General features: G+C 33.9%; 1 protein-coding gene across 4 annotated transcripts in view; it reads right to left on the bottom strand.

Annotated features, from left to right (window-relative positions):
• TBCK (TBC1 domain containing kinase) overlaps nucleotides 1–18,624 on the bottom strand; it is a 296,708-nt gene that overhangs the window by 42,128 nt on the left and 235,956 nt on the right. For all 4 annotated transcript variants that reach the window (XM_031944192.1, XM_031944193.1, XM_031944195.1 and 1 more), the window contains one exon: nucleotides 3,632–3,807. In XM_031944192.1, coding sequence (XP_031800052.1) covers nucleotides 3,632–3,807 — 176 coding nt within the window. The remainder of the gene's footprint in view (nucleotides 1–3,631; nucleotides 3,808–18,624) is intronic.

The raw sequence follows: 18,624 nt of genomic DNA, 5'->3' as shown, positions 1-18,624 counted from the left end.
TCTTTTCCTTTTTTTTCTTTTTTTTTTGCTGAGGCAATTGGGGTTAAGTGTCTGAGGGTCACTCAGCTAGGAAGTGTTAAGTGTCTGAGACTAGATTTGAACTCAGGCCCTTTTGACTTCAGGGCTGCAGTTGCATTCTCTGACCTCTCTCCTCTTCCTTCTTGCTTCTGATTTTGGCATAAGGAAAATGGAATTATTTCAAGACCACACAAAAACCAAATATACAGCTATTTCTTATCAAACAACTTGAAGAAGTCTACAAATCTCAGAGTTTAATTATAATTATAAGAAGTTAGTTATATCTCTATCTTTATTTCATATTCTTCCTATATCATTTTCATTGTTTTACTCTTTTACCAGTCATTTAAACAGAAAAATTTTGTCTGTCATAACCTTCCCATATTTACATAAGTAAACTAATTCTTTAGCTTTTTTATAAATGGAATGTTAAAAAAAAAAAAAAACAGGAAGAAAGTGCAATTACTTTGAGGTCTCAGATCATTTCAAGATTTAGAGGCAATTTTGAAGTAATTAATTCTATAAAAACAACTTTAAATACAATTTTAACAATGATATTAGAGTACTATTGGATAGGTTGCCTTGTCCTTAATGTTAGATTCTATTCTCAACCAACCTCTTATAGTCTTTAAAACTATGGAGGCCCAAAGTAGTTACCAAATGTAGCAGTTTCCTATCTCCTGGCAGAGATAAAGATAATACTTTTCTCAAAGGAAAGGGAAGGGAAAACTTATTAATTCAACAACATTTACTATTAATTATTAATACTATTAATTTTTCAGTCATATCTGGCACTTTGTGATTCCATTTGGGGTTTTCTTGACAGAGATAATGAGTTGGTCTGCCATTTCCTTCTCCACTTCATTTTACAGATGAAGAACAGAGACAAACGAGTTAAGTGTCCTGCCATCATCATATAGCTTAAAACTAATGAAAAAAATGAATAAAAGCTGAAAAGAAAAAGCATGACCTCCATGGCTTCAGATGTAATGCAAAGTAATAGAGATCATTTATACATGTATACTGAATAAGTTAATAATTGTAAAGCACCTAGCAGAGTGCCTGACACATTTCAGGGGTCATGAAACTATGGCCCATGGGCCAGATACAGCAGCTGAGGACGTTTATCCTCCTCACCCAGGGCTATGAAGTTTCTTTATTTAAAGGCCCACAAAATAAAGTTTTTGTTTTTACTATAGTCTGGCCCTCCAACAGTCTGAGGGACAGTGAACTGGCCCCCTATTTAAAAAGTTTGAGTTAACCTTTAAACTCATTCAGTCCTCCCAACAATCTTGGCAGGTAGGTAAGTATTAGCATTAATCACATTTTACAGTTGAGGAAACTGAACTAAATAGAAGTTAAGTGACCTGTCCAGGGTCACACAGTGAGTAGGCCAAAATTGAATTCAGATCTTCTTGTTTCCAGACACAGAATTCCATCTACTGTGCCACCTGGCCACCTATGATTATCCAGAATATCATACAATGCAGATGATACAGAAAACAAGTGGTTCTCAGGTTCTATGCTAATGGTATCACAAACTTCATTGTGACATTATCATGATTTTGTTATTCTTGATCTATTTGTTTAAGGATCAGAAGGCAATTGAGGGAGGGAGAATGAGAGTTTGAGAAGAATTTTTCATCTTTTTTTTTCTCTTTTCTTAATAGCAGTTTTCTCTAATATTTGTCTAATCAGAAGATCCTTTTTATAATGAACACTGATAATGTTCCAGATATTACTTAAATGAGCTCTAGATCAGAGCAGGCTAGTGATCTATCTTTGACACTATCAAAACACTGGGACTATAGGAAGAAACTTGTATTTCATCCTGTGTTATCCTTGATTTAGGATGGCTCTTCCTAAAAGAGTCAGAAAAGATTAAGGCAGTTTAAATAATGCATAGGTTAAAAAAAGAACATCCAAAAATCCACAATAATAATTACTCTCTCCCATTTAATTAAAGAGCAGTGACTCGCCTGCAATCTCAGCTTTTCTATCCCTCCAAACAGGACAAGACTAATTTGTTTTCTTGTATGTCTATAAGCCCAGGGAAGGGCTGTTCCTTCTGAGTAAATACGTGGTATTCCAAAAGTCTGTCTTAGTAAGCTTTCATAGCTTAAAACTTTTGGAACAGCTCATATACAAACTGGAGTTCAGTCCAGGGCATGTATAGAAAAGGAAAGGTCAGAACTGGGAAGTAAGGAGAGAGGACATTTTGGTTTACAAATTGGGTGAGGATCAGGACTTGGAGCTGGAAGGCATCGAGGCAAAGCCCTGAAGTGGATCAATACCCCTGATCTTCCATTCTTAAGTCTCCTCTTCTATTCCACTTCAGTTGTTAAGTGTTCTTATTCTTTTTTCCTTTTTATCAAAGAATCACTGACTTAGAGCTGGAAGGGCCTCAGCACCATCTAAATTGACCTTCTTCATTTTAGAGTTGAGGAAACCTGAAGCATGAAGTTAAATGACTTACCAGGGTCACACAGATAGGAAGGTGGGTCTTGAACTCAGGTCTTCTTGGGTCCAAGTCCAGCATCCTGTCTAATGCTATGCTGCTTCTCTCATTTAAACTTTCTTGGTGGACAGAAGCAACTACACCCAAAGAAAGAACACTGGGAAATGAATGTAAACTGCTTGCATTTTTCTTTCTTCCCAGGTTATTTTTACCTTCTGAATCCAATTCTTCCTGTGCAACAAGAGAACTGTTTGGTTCTGCACACATATATTGTATCTAGGATATACTGTGACATATTTAATATGTATAAGACTACTTGCCATCTGGGGGAGGGGGGTTTCTAAAAACCATTCAAGCCTGAATTTGTTTCTCTCAAAGATGGGTGATGCATTTCAGGGACACAAGAGATAAGATGATCAGGAAGAAACCAGGCTTACTTATCAGGTAACATTAATTTCTAAAGCCATATACTTCATTTTAGAATATCACAATAGGGAAGACATTTATAAAAATTTAGAAAGTCAGTTTAGACAGACTAGATAAAAAAGCCTCAGATTTTTTTTTCCTGGCAAATTTTTCTCAAAATTAGGTTTGCAGGATCATCACAAAAGATATGCTGCCTTATTACCTATTCACAAATCTCTCTGCTCCCACTTGATTCCAAGAGAGCATAGGGAATGGTCAGTGTTACCAGTCCCATGTACTAATAAAGCTCACCTTCTGGAAAACATGGCAGAATTGTTCTTCCTAAGTGCTATGTGACCCAGGAGGCCCTGACTCTCTCTTTTTCCTCCCTTTTTTCCCCTCCCAGAATATTTAAAAGGGACTCTAAAAACAAATATGATGTATACTCCTTGTCTCAATATTCTTGAATGAACAAAATTATAAAGATCTATTCCAGTACTTTTGTAAAAATGTACCTGTAGGCATTTCTAGAAATGTGTGGGTGTGGGTGTGGGTGTGGATGGGTGTATTTGAGAAAGATGTAGGTAGTGTAGACTCTTTTTATTGTTGAAAGAAGCCTTCTAGAAATTCCAAAACATTTCTTACTTTAGTCATGCATTGCTTCAACAGAAAAGGAAGCCATATTAGGGAAAACAGTACTCCTCTTTTTTTTTTCTTTTTTTAAAGTTTTTGCTTAAGATTAAAGGATACTCTTCAGTGTTTCGAATATCAACCACCAGCAGCTTGGGTTTACTGGATTTTGTTTTCTTGGTGGGCGTTTTGAAATGCCCTGTGCCAGTCAGCTCACACAAGTCAATCAGATCCTCTGCTGATATCCGTGGTGACACTTCTGACTTCAGGTCATTCAGCTGGATAGATTCTCTGGACTGGAAAACATATAGAAGATAAACAAAATTAGGTTTGGGAAAAACCAAAACAAAACAAGGAAAGATAAGCTGAAGAATCAGGTTACAATCTAAACATAGTTTTTATATCATAAGAATTAACAATATGAAATAAGTGGCACTGATGGGAGAAACTAATGATCTCATTGGATTTAAACCATACCAAATGAGTACTTAAACATGTTAAATTTGTCAGAATAATCACAACATTTAAATGGGTACCTATGTCTATGTTTAGTCTATGGGTGGAAAATATGAAGAAGAGAGTATAATTAAAAGTAATCAGTTGTCAATTTTCATAAAGCCTTTTAAAGGTTGTAAAGTTTTACATGCACATTTGACCATTACAGCAATCTTGTAAAGAAAGTTATCCTTTTTTCCAATGAGAAAACTAAGGATCAGAGAGGTCATGTGACTTGTCCATCACAAATGTCACAGTCTCAATTTGAGCCTAGGTCTTTCTTCACTTAGTACTCTCTTCTATGACATACTTTTTAAAAAGCGATGTTGGGGATACCACCTACATTCTAGCTGGGTATTTTTTAGCACAAAAGAGGGTATTAAGACAGCTAGAGGTCGTTTTGACCTAAGCCAGTATATAATCATTCAATTAAGTCTCCTTACTTATTACACCAAATTTCAATTGCAGCTATTTGAAATCTGATATACTGGCTTAGTCAAATAAGACAAGTCTTACCTCTTCAAAGTATTAGAATATTAGAGAAACATACAGGCACATCCTACTATAGCAATGTTCTGGTGGATACAGGGGACATTCTCAAAGGATATTCTTACATGCTTTTCTCTTTTTTTTCACCACATTTCCCCCTCCTGTTTCTTCCTCTCAATGCCCTTTTCCCCCTTCTCTTATATTTAGTCTTTGATTATAGCAGAGGCCCATCAAGACATCATTAGCATTACTAGTAGCTCTTAAAATGATAGCATTTTTAGAATTGGAAAGGATCTCAGCTATCATCCAAGTACAGCCTATAGAGGAAAGGGATTTACTAACTCCTTATATCCTTCCTTCCCAAATGATGTCCCTCCCTTTATTTCTTTTAATTAATGCTTCTTATCTATCCCAGCTTTTTAAACTGTTAGTTGTGACCTCATAAAGGGACTTGTAACTGAATTTGGGGGTCATAAAATTATGTTTTATTGTCAGTAAATGTTTAATTTGTATACCTATCTTATATACCTATATACTCAGGTTCATGTAAAAATTTCTTGGGATGAGAAAGGATTGTAAGTGGAAAAAGTTTCAGAAACCCTAGTCTGAATGACCACTAAAGTCTCTTTCTTTGATGTTATATTCTCCATCCTACAAAGCCATTTTCTATAACTTATTCTGTCTACTTTCAAATTTCTGCACAAGCATAAGAGATAGAAGGACATCTTGGTCATTCTAGTTCTCTCTTTGGGCAGGTAGGGCTTTGGATAGAGAACCAATTCTGGAGCCAGGAGAACTTATTTTTGTGAGTTCAAATCTGGTCTCAAATACAAATCTGGTCTCAAATACTTATTGGCTGTACAAGTCACTTCACCCAATTTGCCTTAGTTTCCTCATTTATAAGATGAGTTGGAGAAATAACAAACCACTGCAGTATCTAAGTTAGACACGACTGAACAACAACAACAAATCCTTTCTTCACATGAATAAAAGTTATTTTGTCAAATGAAACTTTTTTTTTAACAAATAGGTGAAAAATAAGCAGATAATTTAAAGATTAAAAAAAGCAAACTAATGTAGTTTCACTTCATGCTGCTACATATGTCTTTCTAGTTACAAGTGACAAAAATTCTCTTGAAGCAGGGAAGATCACAGACAAGGAAATTAAATATGAAATATGATAGATATGTATAACATGTCTGTGATTTCAGACTATCTGTCCCTCATTTTTCAAGACTTTTTTTTTTTTTTGTATTTAGAGTTTAGTTTCTGGAGAATCAAAGTAGTTTCATCAAGACTATATTTTTTGTATTTAGAGCCTGCCTATCCCTCATTTTGAAAAATGTTTAAATGCACATGCATATACTCATACAATTTTCATGTGTTATATACCTAAACTTTTGTTCAATTAATAGACTATTCTGGGATTCCTTATCCTATGCTTTTATTGAAAGGGGGTGGTGGTGGATTGGGAGTGAAGAAAAGGATATACTCTTTTCCTAATGTAGTATCAGTAAAATACTACAAGCTCCCAATTGCTGCAGCAGACACCAGCCACCCTAAGGAGAAAGAAACCATCAGTAAATTAGTACTAGCATTGCTGTAGAAGTGCAGGAGTGAAAATCAGGGTCTAAGGTCTTCTTTCATTAACAGAGAAGGAATGGGGTTGGGAAGAATTAAGGTCTGATCCTAATATAATCAGAAATCTACAGAAACCTAACCATAATGTACTGAAATACTGACTTCCTTTGAATGCCCAGGACAGACAGAATTTTCTTATAAATGTCCATTAATACTAAGTGCTATTCAAAAAGGGCCATCGATACTAAACTTGGTGCCACTTGACAAATAGGTTTATAATTTGATCACAAAATTCTATTCCTACCTCCTACTTGCACTAAAAGTAGCAGAAATATTAAATTATAATGCTTACTACTTTATTTTTCTACCATTCTTAAAAAAGTAAATAACCTTTCATCCCCATATTATTTAAAAAGGTACTTTAAACTAGTAAAGGTAAACTTTAAAAAGTTAACTAGTGTCAGAGATACTGTGGCTATTCAATTCTCAGCTGCTAATCCACATGAAGCATGGAAGCAAATTCTAAAATGCACTGATACCCTACTGCACAGTTTCCATTTGTCTTATCATCTCCATTTATGTCTATTTTTGTTTTTTTCTCTAATTTTTATCTACTAGAAGGAAACATCCCTTCACTTCTATTGCAGGCTTGCAAATAAACTGTCAACATGTGCCAGAAAGAAATTAGGCAAATTGTTACCTAAGAATCAACTTTATTAGTTTAAAAATAGCTGTTTTAAGCACAGTTTATATTTCTTTTCTTTTTTTAAAAAAATTATTATAGCTTTTTATTTACAAAACATATGCATGGGCAATTTTTCAACATTGACACTTGCAAAACCTTCTCTTCCAATTTTTCCCCTCCTTTCCCCCATCCCCTCCCCTAGATGGCAGGTAATCTAATACATGTTAAATATGTTAAAGCATATGTTAAATCCAATATATATGTATAATATATATATATACACACACATATTTATACAGTTATCTTGCTGCATAAGGAAAATCAAATCTAGAAAGAAAGAAAAAACCTGACAAAGAAAACAAAAATGCAACCAAACAATGATTTGGAGCACCTTTTCATATAACTAGAAATAGTTTCTAGTTCTTCATCTGAAAACTGTCTGTTCATATCATTTGATCATTTATCAATTGGAGAATGGCTTGATTTCTTATAAATTTGGGTCAATTTTCTATATATTTTGAAAATGAGGCCTTTATCAGCACCTTTGAATGTAAATATATTTTCTTAGTTTATTGCTTCCCTTCTAATCTTGTCTGCATTAATTTTGTTTATAAAAAAATGTTTTAACTTAATATAATCAAAATTATCTATTTTGTGATCAATAATGATTTATAGTTCTTTGGTCACAAATTCCTTCCTTCTCTACAAGTCTGAGATGTAAACTATACTATGTTCTTTTAATTTATTTATAATCTGATTCTTCATGCCTAGATCATGAACCAATTTTGACCTTATCTTGGTATACGCTGTTTAGTGTGGGTCAATGCCTAGTTTCTGCCATAGTAGTTTCTAATTTTCCCAGCAGTTTTTGTCAAATAGTGAATTCTTATCCCCAAAGCTGGGGTCTTTGGGTTTGCCAAACACTAGATTATTATAGTTATTGACTATTTTGTCCTGTAAATCTGACCTATTCCACTGATAAACTAGTTTATTTCTTAGCCAGTACCAAATGGTTTTGATGACTACTGCTTTATAATATAATTTTCGATCTGGTATAGCTAGGCCACCTTCATTTGATTTTTTTTTTCATTAGTTCCCTTGAAATTCTTGACCTTTTGTTTTTCCAGATGAATTGTGTTGTTATTTTTTCTATACCAGCAAAATAGTTTATTGGGAGTTTGACTGGTATAGCACTAAATAAATAGATAAATTTAGGTAGTATTGTCATCTTTATTGTATTCGCTCCACCTATCCAAGAGCACTTAATATTTTCCCAATTGTTTAGATCTGACTTTATTTACAAGTGTTTTGTAGTTTTGCTCATGTAGTTCCTGGCTTTCCCTTGGCAGATAAGATTCCTAAATATTTTATATTAAAGACTGTAGAGTACGTGCTATCTCTCTGGAGGGTTTCAGGGTCAGCCAGAGTTGGGATAAACCAAAGTCCTTGGTCTTTAGGAAGAGAAGTGAAAGAAGCAGCTATGCAGAATTCTGGATTCGAGAATCGGGAGTCACTAACTTCTCTTCTCTTCGTCCTGCTGCCAAGTGACTCTGCCCTCTGTCCCTCTGCCCTCCAATCTTTGCCTATGATTATCTTGACACCAAATATTCAGCAAGCACCAACAGTTAGAAGAGCCATGTATCCAAACATGTTAATAGAGTCATTGTCTCACACCGAATAGGTGATTAGCCTTATGTGCGTGGGTGTCTCATTCAAGCATACCTTTTTGGAGTTTCAGTTTTCTACATCTCCTGCTTTCTTTTGTTTTAGAATATAGGTGGTCACACCCTTCCTGACCTCTCAGGGAAGCGAGAACCCCAAAAAGAAGGTGATCACAATTGACAGTTATTTTAAATGGAATTTCTCTTTGTATCTCTTGCTGATGTATAAAAATGCTGAGGATTTATGTAGATTTATTTTGTATCTTGCAACTTTGCTAAAGTTGTGGATTATTTCTAATAGCTTTTTAGTAGATTCTCTGGGGTTCTCTAAATATACCATCATATCATCTAAAAAGAGTGATAATTTGGTTTCCTCATTACCTATTCTAATTCCTTTAATCTCTTTCTCAGCTCTCATTGCCAAAGCTAGCATTTCTAATACAATACTGAATAGTAATGGTGATAGTGGGCAACCTTGTTTCACTTCTGATCTTACTGAGAATAGTTCAGTTTATCCCTATTACATATGATGCTTACTGATGGTTTTGAATAGATGCTACTGACTATTTTAAGGAAAAGTTCATTTATTCCTATATTCTCTAGTGTTTTTAATAGGAATGGATTTTGGATTTTATCAAATGCTTTTTCTACATCTATTGAGATGATCATATGGTTTTTGTTAATTTGGTTATTGATATAGTTGATTATGCCAATAGTTTTCCTAATATTGAACCAACCCTGCATTCCTGGTAAAAATCATGGTGTATTATCCTGGGAATAATTTTCTGTAATCTCTTTGTTAATATTTTATTTAAGATTTTTGCATCAATATTCATTAGGGAAACTGGTCTACAATTTTCCTTCTCTGTTTTCAACCTACCTGGTTTAGGTATTAGTACCATGTCTGTGTCATAAAAGGAATTTGGTAGGAGTCCTTCATTCCCTATTTTTTCAAATAATTTATATAGTATTGAGGTTAATTGTTCTTTAAATGTTTGGTAGAATTCACATGTAAATCCATCTGGTCCTGGGGACATTTTTTTTAGGGAGTTGATTTATAGCTTGTTCTATTTCTTTTTTCTAAGATGGGACTATTTAAGCAATTTACTTCCTCCTCTATTAATTTGGGCAACCTATATTTTTGTAAGTATTCATCCATTTCACTTAGATTACTGAATTTATTGGCATAAAGTTGGGCAAAGTAACTCCTAATTACTGTTTTAATTTCCTCTTCATTTTTCCCTTTTCATTTTTAAGACTAACAATTTGATTTTTCTCTTTCCTTTTTTTAATCAAGTTTACCAAAGGTTTATCTATTTTGTTGGTTTTTTTCATAAAACCAACTCTCAGTTTTATTTATTAATTCAATAGTTTTTTCATTTTCAATTTTATTAATCTCTCCATTTACTTTTAGAATTTCAAGTTTAATATTTGATTGGGGATTTTTAGTTTGCTCTTTTTCTAGCTTTTTAGTTGCAAGTCCAATTCATTGATTATTTCTCTATTTTATGCAAGTAAGACTCTAGAGATATAAAATTCCCCCTTATTACCGCTTTAGCTACATCCCACAAATTTTATTTATTATTGTCATTCTCTTTGATGAAATTATTAATTGTGTCTATGATTAGCTGTTTCACCTATTCATTCTTTAGGATGAGATTATTTAGTTTCCAATTACTTTTTGGTCTATTTTCCCCTGGCTTTTTATTGAAAATAGTTTTTATTGCATTGTAATCTGAAAAGAATGCATTTACTATTTCTGCATTTCTGCATTTGATTTTGAGGTTTTTATGTCCTAATGTATGGTCAATTTTTGTATAGGTTCCATGAACTGCCTAAAAAAAAGTGTACTTCTTTCTGTTTCTATTCAGTTTTCTCCAAAGATCTATCATACCTAATTTTTCTAATATTCTATTTACCTCTTTAACTTGTGGTTTGAATTATCTAATTCTGAGAGTGCAAGGTTGAGACCTCCCACTATTATAGTTTTGCTGTCTATTTCTTCTTGCAGTTCTCTTAAGTTCTCCTTTAGGAATTTAGATGCTATACCACTTGGTGCATATATGTTTAGTATTGATATTGCTTCCTTATCTATGGTGTTAGAAAGATATAGTTTCCTTCCTTATCTCTTTTAATTAGATCAATTTTTGCTTTTGCTTGATCTGAGATCAGGATGGCTAACCCTCCTTATTTTTACCTCACCTGAAGCATAATAGATCCTGCTCCAGCCTTTTACTTTTATTCTGTATGTATCATCCTGCTTTAAATGTGTTTCTTGTAAACAACATATTGTAGGATTCTAGCTTTTAATCCAGTCTGCTATCTGCCTTTGCAGATAGGATATTATATCTTCATGAGATATAATTTCCCTCTTTTTACCTCCACTTTCCCCTTTTTCTGGCACAATCCCCTTTCTACCTCTAGTTCCTTTTTTACAGTATAACAGTAAAATCAAATTATGCATGCACTCTCTATGTATGCCCGTAACAGAAAGACAGTTCTCAAGAGTTCTTTTTAACGTTTTATGCTTCTCTTGAGTCCTATATTTGGAGGTCAAATTTTTCATTTAGCTCTGGTTTTTTCATTAGAAATAAATAGAATTCACCTGTTTCATTGAATGCCCATCTTCTTCCCTGTAAGAAAATGCTCAGTTTAGCTGGGTAATTTATTTTTGGATGCATTCCAACTTCCTTTGCCTTTTGGAATATCAGATTCCAAGCCCTTTGATCCTTTAATCTGGAAGCTGCTAGTTCTTGAATGATCCTTATTTGAATTGTTTTTTTCTGGTTGCTTGTAATATTTTTTCCCTTGGTTCGATAGTTCTGAAATTTAGCCACAATATTTCTTGGAGTTTTAATTTTGGGGTCTCTTTCAGTAGGTATTCAATGAATTCTTTCAAAGGCTATTTTTTTTTTAACCTTGTAATTCTATGAGATCTGGGCAGTTCTAATTGATGATTTCCTGAAAAATAGTGTCTCTTTTTTTTAATCATGATTTTCAGGGAGTCCAATAATCCTTAGATTATCTCTCCTAGATCTATTTTCCAGGACTGTTGTTTTCCCAACAGGTATTTAACATTTTTTTTCTATTTTTTCATTTTTTTGGTTTTGCTTGACAGATTTTTGATGGCTCATCAAGACATTCATCTTCCATTATATACCTCAACAACAATACTGTATGAGGATGTATTGTGATGGAAGTGGATTTCTTCAACAAAGAGAAGATCTAGCTCAGTTTCAATTGATCAAGGATGGACAGAAGCAGCTACACCCAAAGAAAGAACACGAGGAAATGAATGTAAACTGCTTGCATTTTTGTTCTTCTTCCCGGGTTATTTATACCTTCTAAATCCAATTCTCCCTGAGCAACAAGAGAACTGTTCAGTTCTGCACACATATATTGTATCTAAGATTTACTGTAACCTATTTAACATGTATAGGACTGCTTGCCATCTGGGGGCGGGGGTGGAGGGAGGGAGGGGAAAAATCGGAACAGAAGTGAGTGCAAGGGATAATGTTGTAAAAAATTACCCTGTCATGGGTTCTGTCAATAAAATGTTATTAAAAAAAAAAAAGACATTCATCTTCATTTGTTCAATTCTGATTTTTAATGAATTATTTTCACACAGCTAGGAAATGTTAAGTGTCTAAGACCATATTTGAACTCAGATCTTCCTGACTTCAGGGCTGGTGCTATATCCATTACACCACCTAGCTGCCTCAAGGAGTTATTTTCTTTTTCCAATTCACAAATTCTGTTTTCCTGAGAGTTCTTTACCTTTTCCTTTTCAAATTTCAGGGAGTTATTTTCTTTTTCCCCTTCAGCCAATTTTTCTTTTAATGAGTTGTATGCCTTTTTCAAACCCTCTTGCAGAGTTTTCCTTTCCTAACACCATTTTTCTTCTAGTTCTCTTTTAAGATTCTTTTTAATTTCTTCTAGGCAAGTCTTGTGTGATGGGGATCAGGTTATATCCCCCTTTGGGGCTTTGTCTGGAGACAATCTGCTTTTAGTCTTCTCAGGGTTTTAAATCTGTTTTCTTTCACTATAGAAGCTGTCTATAGTCAGAGCTCACTTTGCCTTTTTACTCATTTTTATAAAAAAGATTGGGATCTGCTTTTAGGGTAAAGAGGTTTTGAGCTTCCTCTACAGACCAGGAATTGACAGCAGCTGTGCTGGCATCAACAGCTATGCTGGGATAGTGCTGAGTCACTCCTGATACTGGGTGGCTATGGCCAGGTCCTATGAGACTATGGCAATTTTGGGGTACACTCTTTACTTTTTATATTTGTGTTGGATGTTTTATAACTTCTCTGCTGATATACTGGCTTGCAACCAGGGCAGAGTAGTTAACACTGTGATAGTGTCCTCCTCATAGATTCTCTACCCCCAGAGATCGCTCTCCCCCACCCTTGGTCTGCTCAGCCTGCTCTGGCCTCCGTGTCTGTGCCTGGCTTCCTCCTGTGCTTGCACCCAATCAAAACAGATCTTTTCTGGGGATTTTAAAAATTATCTTCTATGGGTAATTTGTTGCTCTCCCAATATTTGTGAATTCTGTCAGTCTAGCACTATTTAAGTAGCTGAATTTCATATTTAGTGTGAGGGCAGAAGGAGAGCTCAGAAAGAAGCAGGTGTCCTCTCCACCATCTTGGTTCTGTCCCTCATAGTTTATATTTCTTTAGGTCTGAGCATTACTATGCCATTAAAATATACTTCAGGTCATATGGGGAAATTCTTTCACAATTCAATATTAATACTACTTAAGGGAAAGAGTACTTATAAATTGCAATAAACTATATAGACAAATTAAAAGATATGTAATAAAAAAAGATAGATTTAAATGAATCAGGGATTTAAAGAATCAATAAATACCTATAGTTATAAAAATATTGGACATGAAAATAAGATGTTTTAGTTTGTGCAAATGCCTAAGAATTAGAAATTATTATATTAGTATTATGGATATCAAAACTAATAGAAAAAATTATTAGAAGATATCAGATTAACTTAAATGGAAAGGTGTTTTTTTTTTTTTTTTTTTTTTTAAATTTCATGAACTGTTTGGCAGGGTGAAAGATTCTTTGTGTCTGTCAAACTAAAACCAAACCAACCAAACCACCACTACTACCAGAAATAAACAAAAATGATTTTTTCTTCATATTTTAAGATTTTTCTTGATATGGAACTGACAAATGCACTTAGCTGGAAAAAAACAAACAAACAAACAAACCCAAGTATCAATAGGAAATATTTCTTTTAAAACATTTAATCAGTTGTCAAATATTTCCTGGCCAGCTGCCAATGACCCTTGTTAATACCTTCCCTCTGGTTTCTCCAGTTCCATTGTGGAATTCTATTTTAGAAACAGATGTCAGAAGGGACTGTATTCCAAGCAAATCGCTTATTAAGCATTCTGAAAAAAAATTATCTGAGCTTCAGTGTTAAACCTGCTCTCATACTCTGGATTTCCTTGTCTGTACTCTAAATTCCTTGCTGTTAGAGCACTTGTTCTTCTGACCTCATTAAAAAACAAAACAAAACAAAAACAACCCTGGCATTAGGAGTTTTACTTTTTTTAATACTGGGAATTAAGGCTACTTAATTATTCTGAAATTCAAAGCTGAGCTGCAGAAAGATGAAAGTGCTTTGGCATCAGAAGGCCCTACAATCAGAACTTCTAATTAGTTTTCCATTAATCTGTAATGTCTCACTAGTGTTTTCCTCTGGCTTTCAGAATCAGTCACACATTTATGAAGACAAAATGGAGTCATTTTGATTTCTCTGTCCCTGCTTTTTGTAGTTGGCTTCATAATCCTTTTGGTGTGCAAGAATGCCTAGTCCAGGGAAGCGGTAAAGAGGAAAAGGAAGACTTGGCTAAAAGTATCTATTTAATAACTTAGTTTGATTCAATAAAGACATCTGAGTAGAGGTTAAGATCAAATAGCAGGATTGCTGCCATTTAAGAAATTGACAAATTTCTTGACAAACCAGAAGTTTAGAAAGTTTTTATTAGAGGAAAACTTTAAAACAAGGCATGTCTTTTCCTTTGGGAATGGTAAAGTAGATTTGGGGTAAATTATCTTACTTTGCTTTATTAAGAAATGCTTATATAAGCTAAAACTATAGAATCTTGCCTTCCTTTTATTAGATAGTTGGAGAAAATTTATTTCCTAACTATATAAATTCTATTTAGAATAACAATAAAACACACTTATTACTACTTTTACACTATTTTTTTTATCATGGTTTCCCTGTGGTTTGATTGAAGTTTCAAATTAATGGATACTTGTATATACAGGCCAATGCTCATGGTGACCTTAACATACTCTGGAAATATCTTTTAATTATCAGTTTCTGCCTCTAATTCTAATACAAAACATGGTTCAGGGTCTGTACAAATAGAATCCAGTTTGGTTTAAAATTCTCATCATTCTACTTCTTTTACTGTAGATATATCATGAGAATTTGGACATCAGAGTTATGGATAAATAAGACCCTGAAATTAGAGTAGGAGTATTGTAATGAATCTTTAGATACATTGAAGTAAGAAGTCTAACTGAAAAAGTTAAGCTTAATATAAAATAAGTCTTTTTATTGAGTGGGAAACTTGCCCTGATACAGTTCCCAAGAATATGAAGGAAAGTTTTAGTAAGAATGTATGGGTACATTTACTTCATTAAGAGACTAAAATCATGAGAACTAAAAAGTGTGAACATAAGATAAGAATGGTAATCAGAGTAGAGAGGTGAGCTTTTTTTTTTTTTTTTCCTTGCTTTGTTTTCTGAACTTGGGTCAATGCAAATCAACAAGCATTTATTAAGTACTTACTACATGCTAAGGACACTGTATTTTTCCTCAAAGACCAAAGATAATAATGAGAGATACAGCATGCTAACAATTATGTACAGAGATAAATTCAGGAGAAATTGGAGGTAGTCTCAGAGGAAAGACTCTATCAGGAAGGGGCACTAGGAAAATTTTTTTTTATATATTTATTATTATTATTATACCTTTTTACTTACAAAATATGTGCATGAGTAATTTTTCAACATTGACCCTAGTAAAATCTTGTTTCAAATTTTACCCTCCTTGCTCCCCACCCCTTCCCCTAGATGGAAGTTAGTCCAATACATGTTAAATATGTAAATATGTTAATTATAAACATATATATTTAAACATGTAAATATGTTATAGTATATGTTAAATCCAATAATTGTATACATATTTATACATATGTACACATATGCTGCACAAGAAAAATCGGATCTAGAAAGAAAGAGAAAAACCTGAGAAGGAAAACAAAAATGCAAGCAAACAATAACAGAAAGAGTGAAAATGCTATGTTGTGTCCATACTCATTTTCCATAGTTCTCTCTCTCTGGATGTAGATGACTCTCTTCATTAGTGAACAATTGGAAGTTGTTTGAATCACTGTTGAAGAGAGGCATGTCTATCAGAATTGATATAGTCTTCCTATAGTCTTCTTGTTGCCCTGTATAATGATCTCCTGGTTCTGCTTATTTCACTTAGCATCAATTCATGTAAGTCTCTCCAGGCCTCTCTAAAATCATCCTGCTGGTCATTTCTTACAGAACAATAATATTCCACAACATTCATATACCACAATTTATTCAGCCATTCTCCAATTGATGGGCATCCATTCAATTTCCAGTTTCTGGCCACTACAAAAAGGGCTGCCACAAATATTTTTTGCACATATGGGTCTCTTCCCCTTCCAAAGGGTATGCACAATTTGATAACTTTTTGAGCATAGTTTCAAATTGCTCTCCAGATTGGTTGGATTTGTTCACAACTCCACTGACAATGTATCAGTGTCCCAGTTTTCCCATATCCTCTCCAACATTCATCATTATCTTTTCCTGTCATCTTAGCCAATCTGACAGGTGTGTAGTGGTATCTCAGAGTTGTCTTAATTTACATTTCTCTGATCAAAAATGATTTGGATCACCTTTCCATATGACTAGAAATAGTTTCAATTTCTTCATCTGAAAATTGTCTGTTCATATCCTTTCACCATTTATCAACTGGAGAATGGCTTAATTTCTTATATATTTGGGTCAATTCTCTACATACTTTGGAAATGAGGCCTTTATCATAATCTTTGAATGTAAAAATGTTTTCCCAGTTTATTGCTTCCCTTCTAATCTTGTCTACATTAGTTTTGTTTGTACAAAAACTTTTTAACTTAATATAATCAAAATTTTCTATTTTATGATCAGTAATGATCTCTAGTTCTTCTTTGGTCACAAATTCCTTCCTTTTCCACAGGTCTGAGAGGTAAACTATCCTATGTTTTTCTAATTTATTTATAATCTCATTCTTTATGTCTAAATTATGAACCCATTTTGACCTTATCTTGGTATATGCTGTTAAGTGTGGGTCAATGCCTAGTTTCTACCATACTAGTTTCCAATTTTCCCAGCAGTTTATGTCAAATAATGAATTCTTATCCCCAAAGCTGGGGTCTTTGGGTTTGCCAAACACTAGATTATTATAGTTATTGACTATTTTGTCTTGTGTACCTAACCTATTCCACTGATCAACTAGTCTATTTCTTAGCCAGTACCAAATAGTTTTGATGACCACTGCTTTATAATATAGTATTAGATCTGGTACAGCTAGGCCACCTTCATTTGATTTTTTTTTTCATTAGTTCCCCTGAAATTCTTAACCTTTTGTTCTTCAGATGAATTCTGTTGGTATTTTTTCTATGTCAGTAAAATAGTTTCTTGGGAGTTTGATTGGTATAGAACTAAATAGATTAGTTTAGGTAGTATTGTTATCTTTATTATATTTGATTGAACTATCCAAGAGCACTTAATATTTTTCCAATTGTTTAGATCTGACTTTATTTGTGTGGAAAGTGTTTTGTAGTTTTGCTCATATAGTTCCTGACTTTCCCTTGGCAGATAGATTCCCAAATATTTTATATTATTGACAGTTATTTTAATGGAATTTCTCTTTGTATTTCTTGCTGATGTATAAAAATGCTGATGATTTATGTGGATTTATTTTGTATCCTACAACTTGCTAAAGTTGTGGATTATTTCTTTTTAGTTGATTCTCTGGGGTTCTCTAAGTATACCATCATATCATTTGCAAAGAATGATAATTTGGTTTCCTCGTTACCTATTCTAAATCCTTTAATCTCTTTTTCATCTCTTATTGCCAAAGCTAGCATTTCTAATCAATATTGAATAATAATTGTGATAAAGGGAAACCTTGGAAAAGATTTCTTGCAGAAGGTGAGATTTTAGCAGAAATTTGAAGGAAGTCAGGAAGTACAGATGAAAAAGAGTATTCCATGCATGAGGGACAGCTAGTGAAAATGCTGTCCTTTTGGAAGGAAAAGTATCTTGTTTAGGAAACTGTGAGGAGGCCACTGTGTAGGAATTATAAAGTATGTAGAGGAGAGTAAGTTGTAAGAAACTAGAAAATAGGAAAAAGATTGAAGGGATGTGAAGACCAAGCAGAAGATTTCATATTTAATCCTGGAGACAAAGGGAGCCATTGGAATTTATTGAGGGACTGGAGTATAGTGAAGCTTGCAAAACAGATCTTCTGAAGAGTCAAAGTGAATGCTCTCATTGAGTCCATGACTTCCTTAAAAGCTCAAGCACCTTCCAAGTGTTCAATTTCACTTGGAATCGAATTTTTTTTAGACACAATTCCATAAGTCTGGTTATTAGTCTTCCTAGTATATAACAGAATGGCAGCAGAAAAAAGGAAACCAAACAGTGATTTTTCTACTGGAGTCATCCTTGATTTTACTCTCTTCTGCCTCCCCCCACTTTGGATGCCCAATCAGTTGCCAAATGTTTGTTTACTTCACACAGGTTTCTTGCATTCAGTCTGTCCCCTTATAAATCTCCATTGGTTCAGACCTCCATTGCTTTTTGTCCAGGCTTTTGAAGGAGTCTCCTAATTGATCTTTCTGCCCCAATCTGACTTTTACAAAAGTTGCCAAAGCTGTTTTCCTAAATCACATCCAATAATATTAATGACCCTGCACTCTATTCCCCCAAACTCTTGTTGCTAAGTTGTTTTACTCCTTATATTATTCTCCTTAACTTACTTTCCTTCTCCAGCTCATTTTACAGATGAGGAACTGGGGCAAACAAGATTAAGAGACACCCTCACCCAGTCACCCAGCTCATAAGCATTCGAGGTCTAATTTGAGTTTG

Source organism: Sarcophilus harrisii, chromosome 6 (genome assembly GCF_902635505.1).
Source record: "Sarcophilus harrisii chromosome 6, mSarHar1.11, whole genome shotgun sequence".
Classification (NCBI taxonomy): domain Eukaryota; kingdom Metazoa; phylum Chordata; class Mammalia; order Dasyuromorphia; family Dasyuridae; genus Sarcophilus; species Sarcophilus harrisii.
This window is presented reverse-complemented; position numbering and strand designations above follow the sequence as displayed.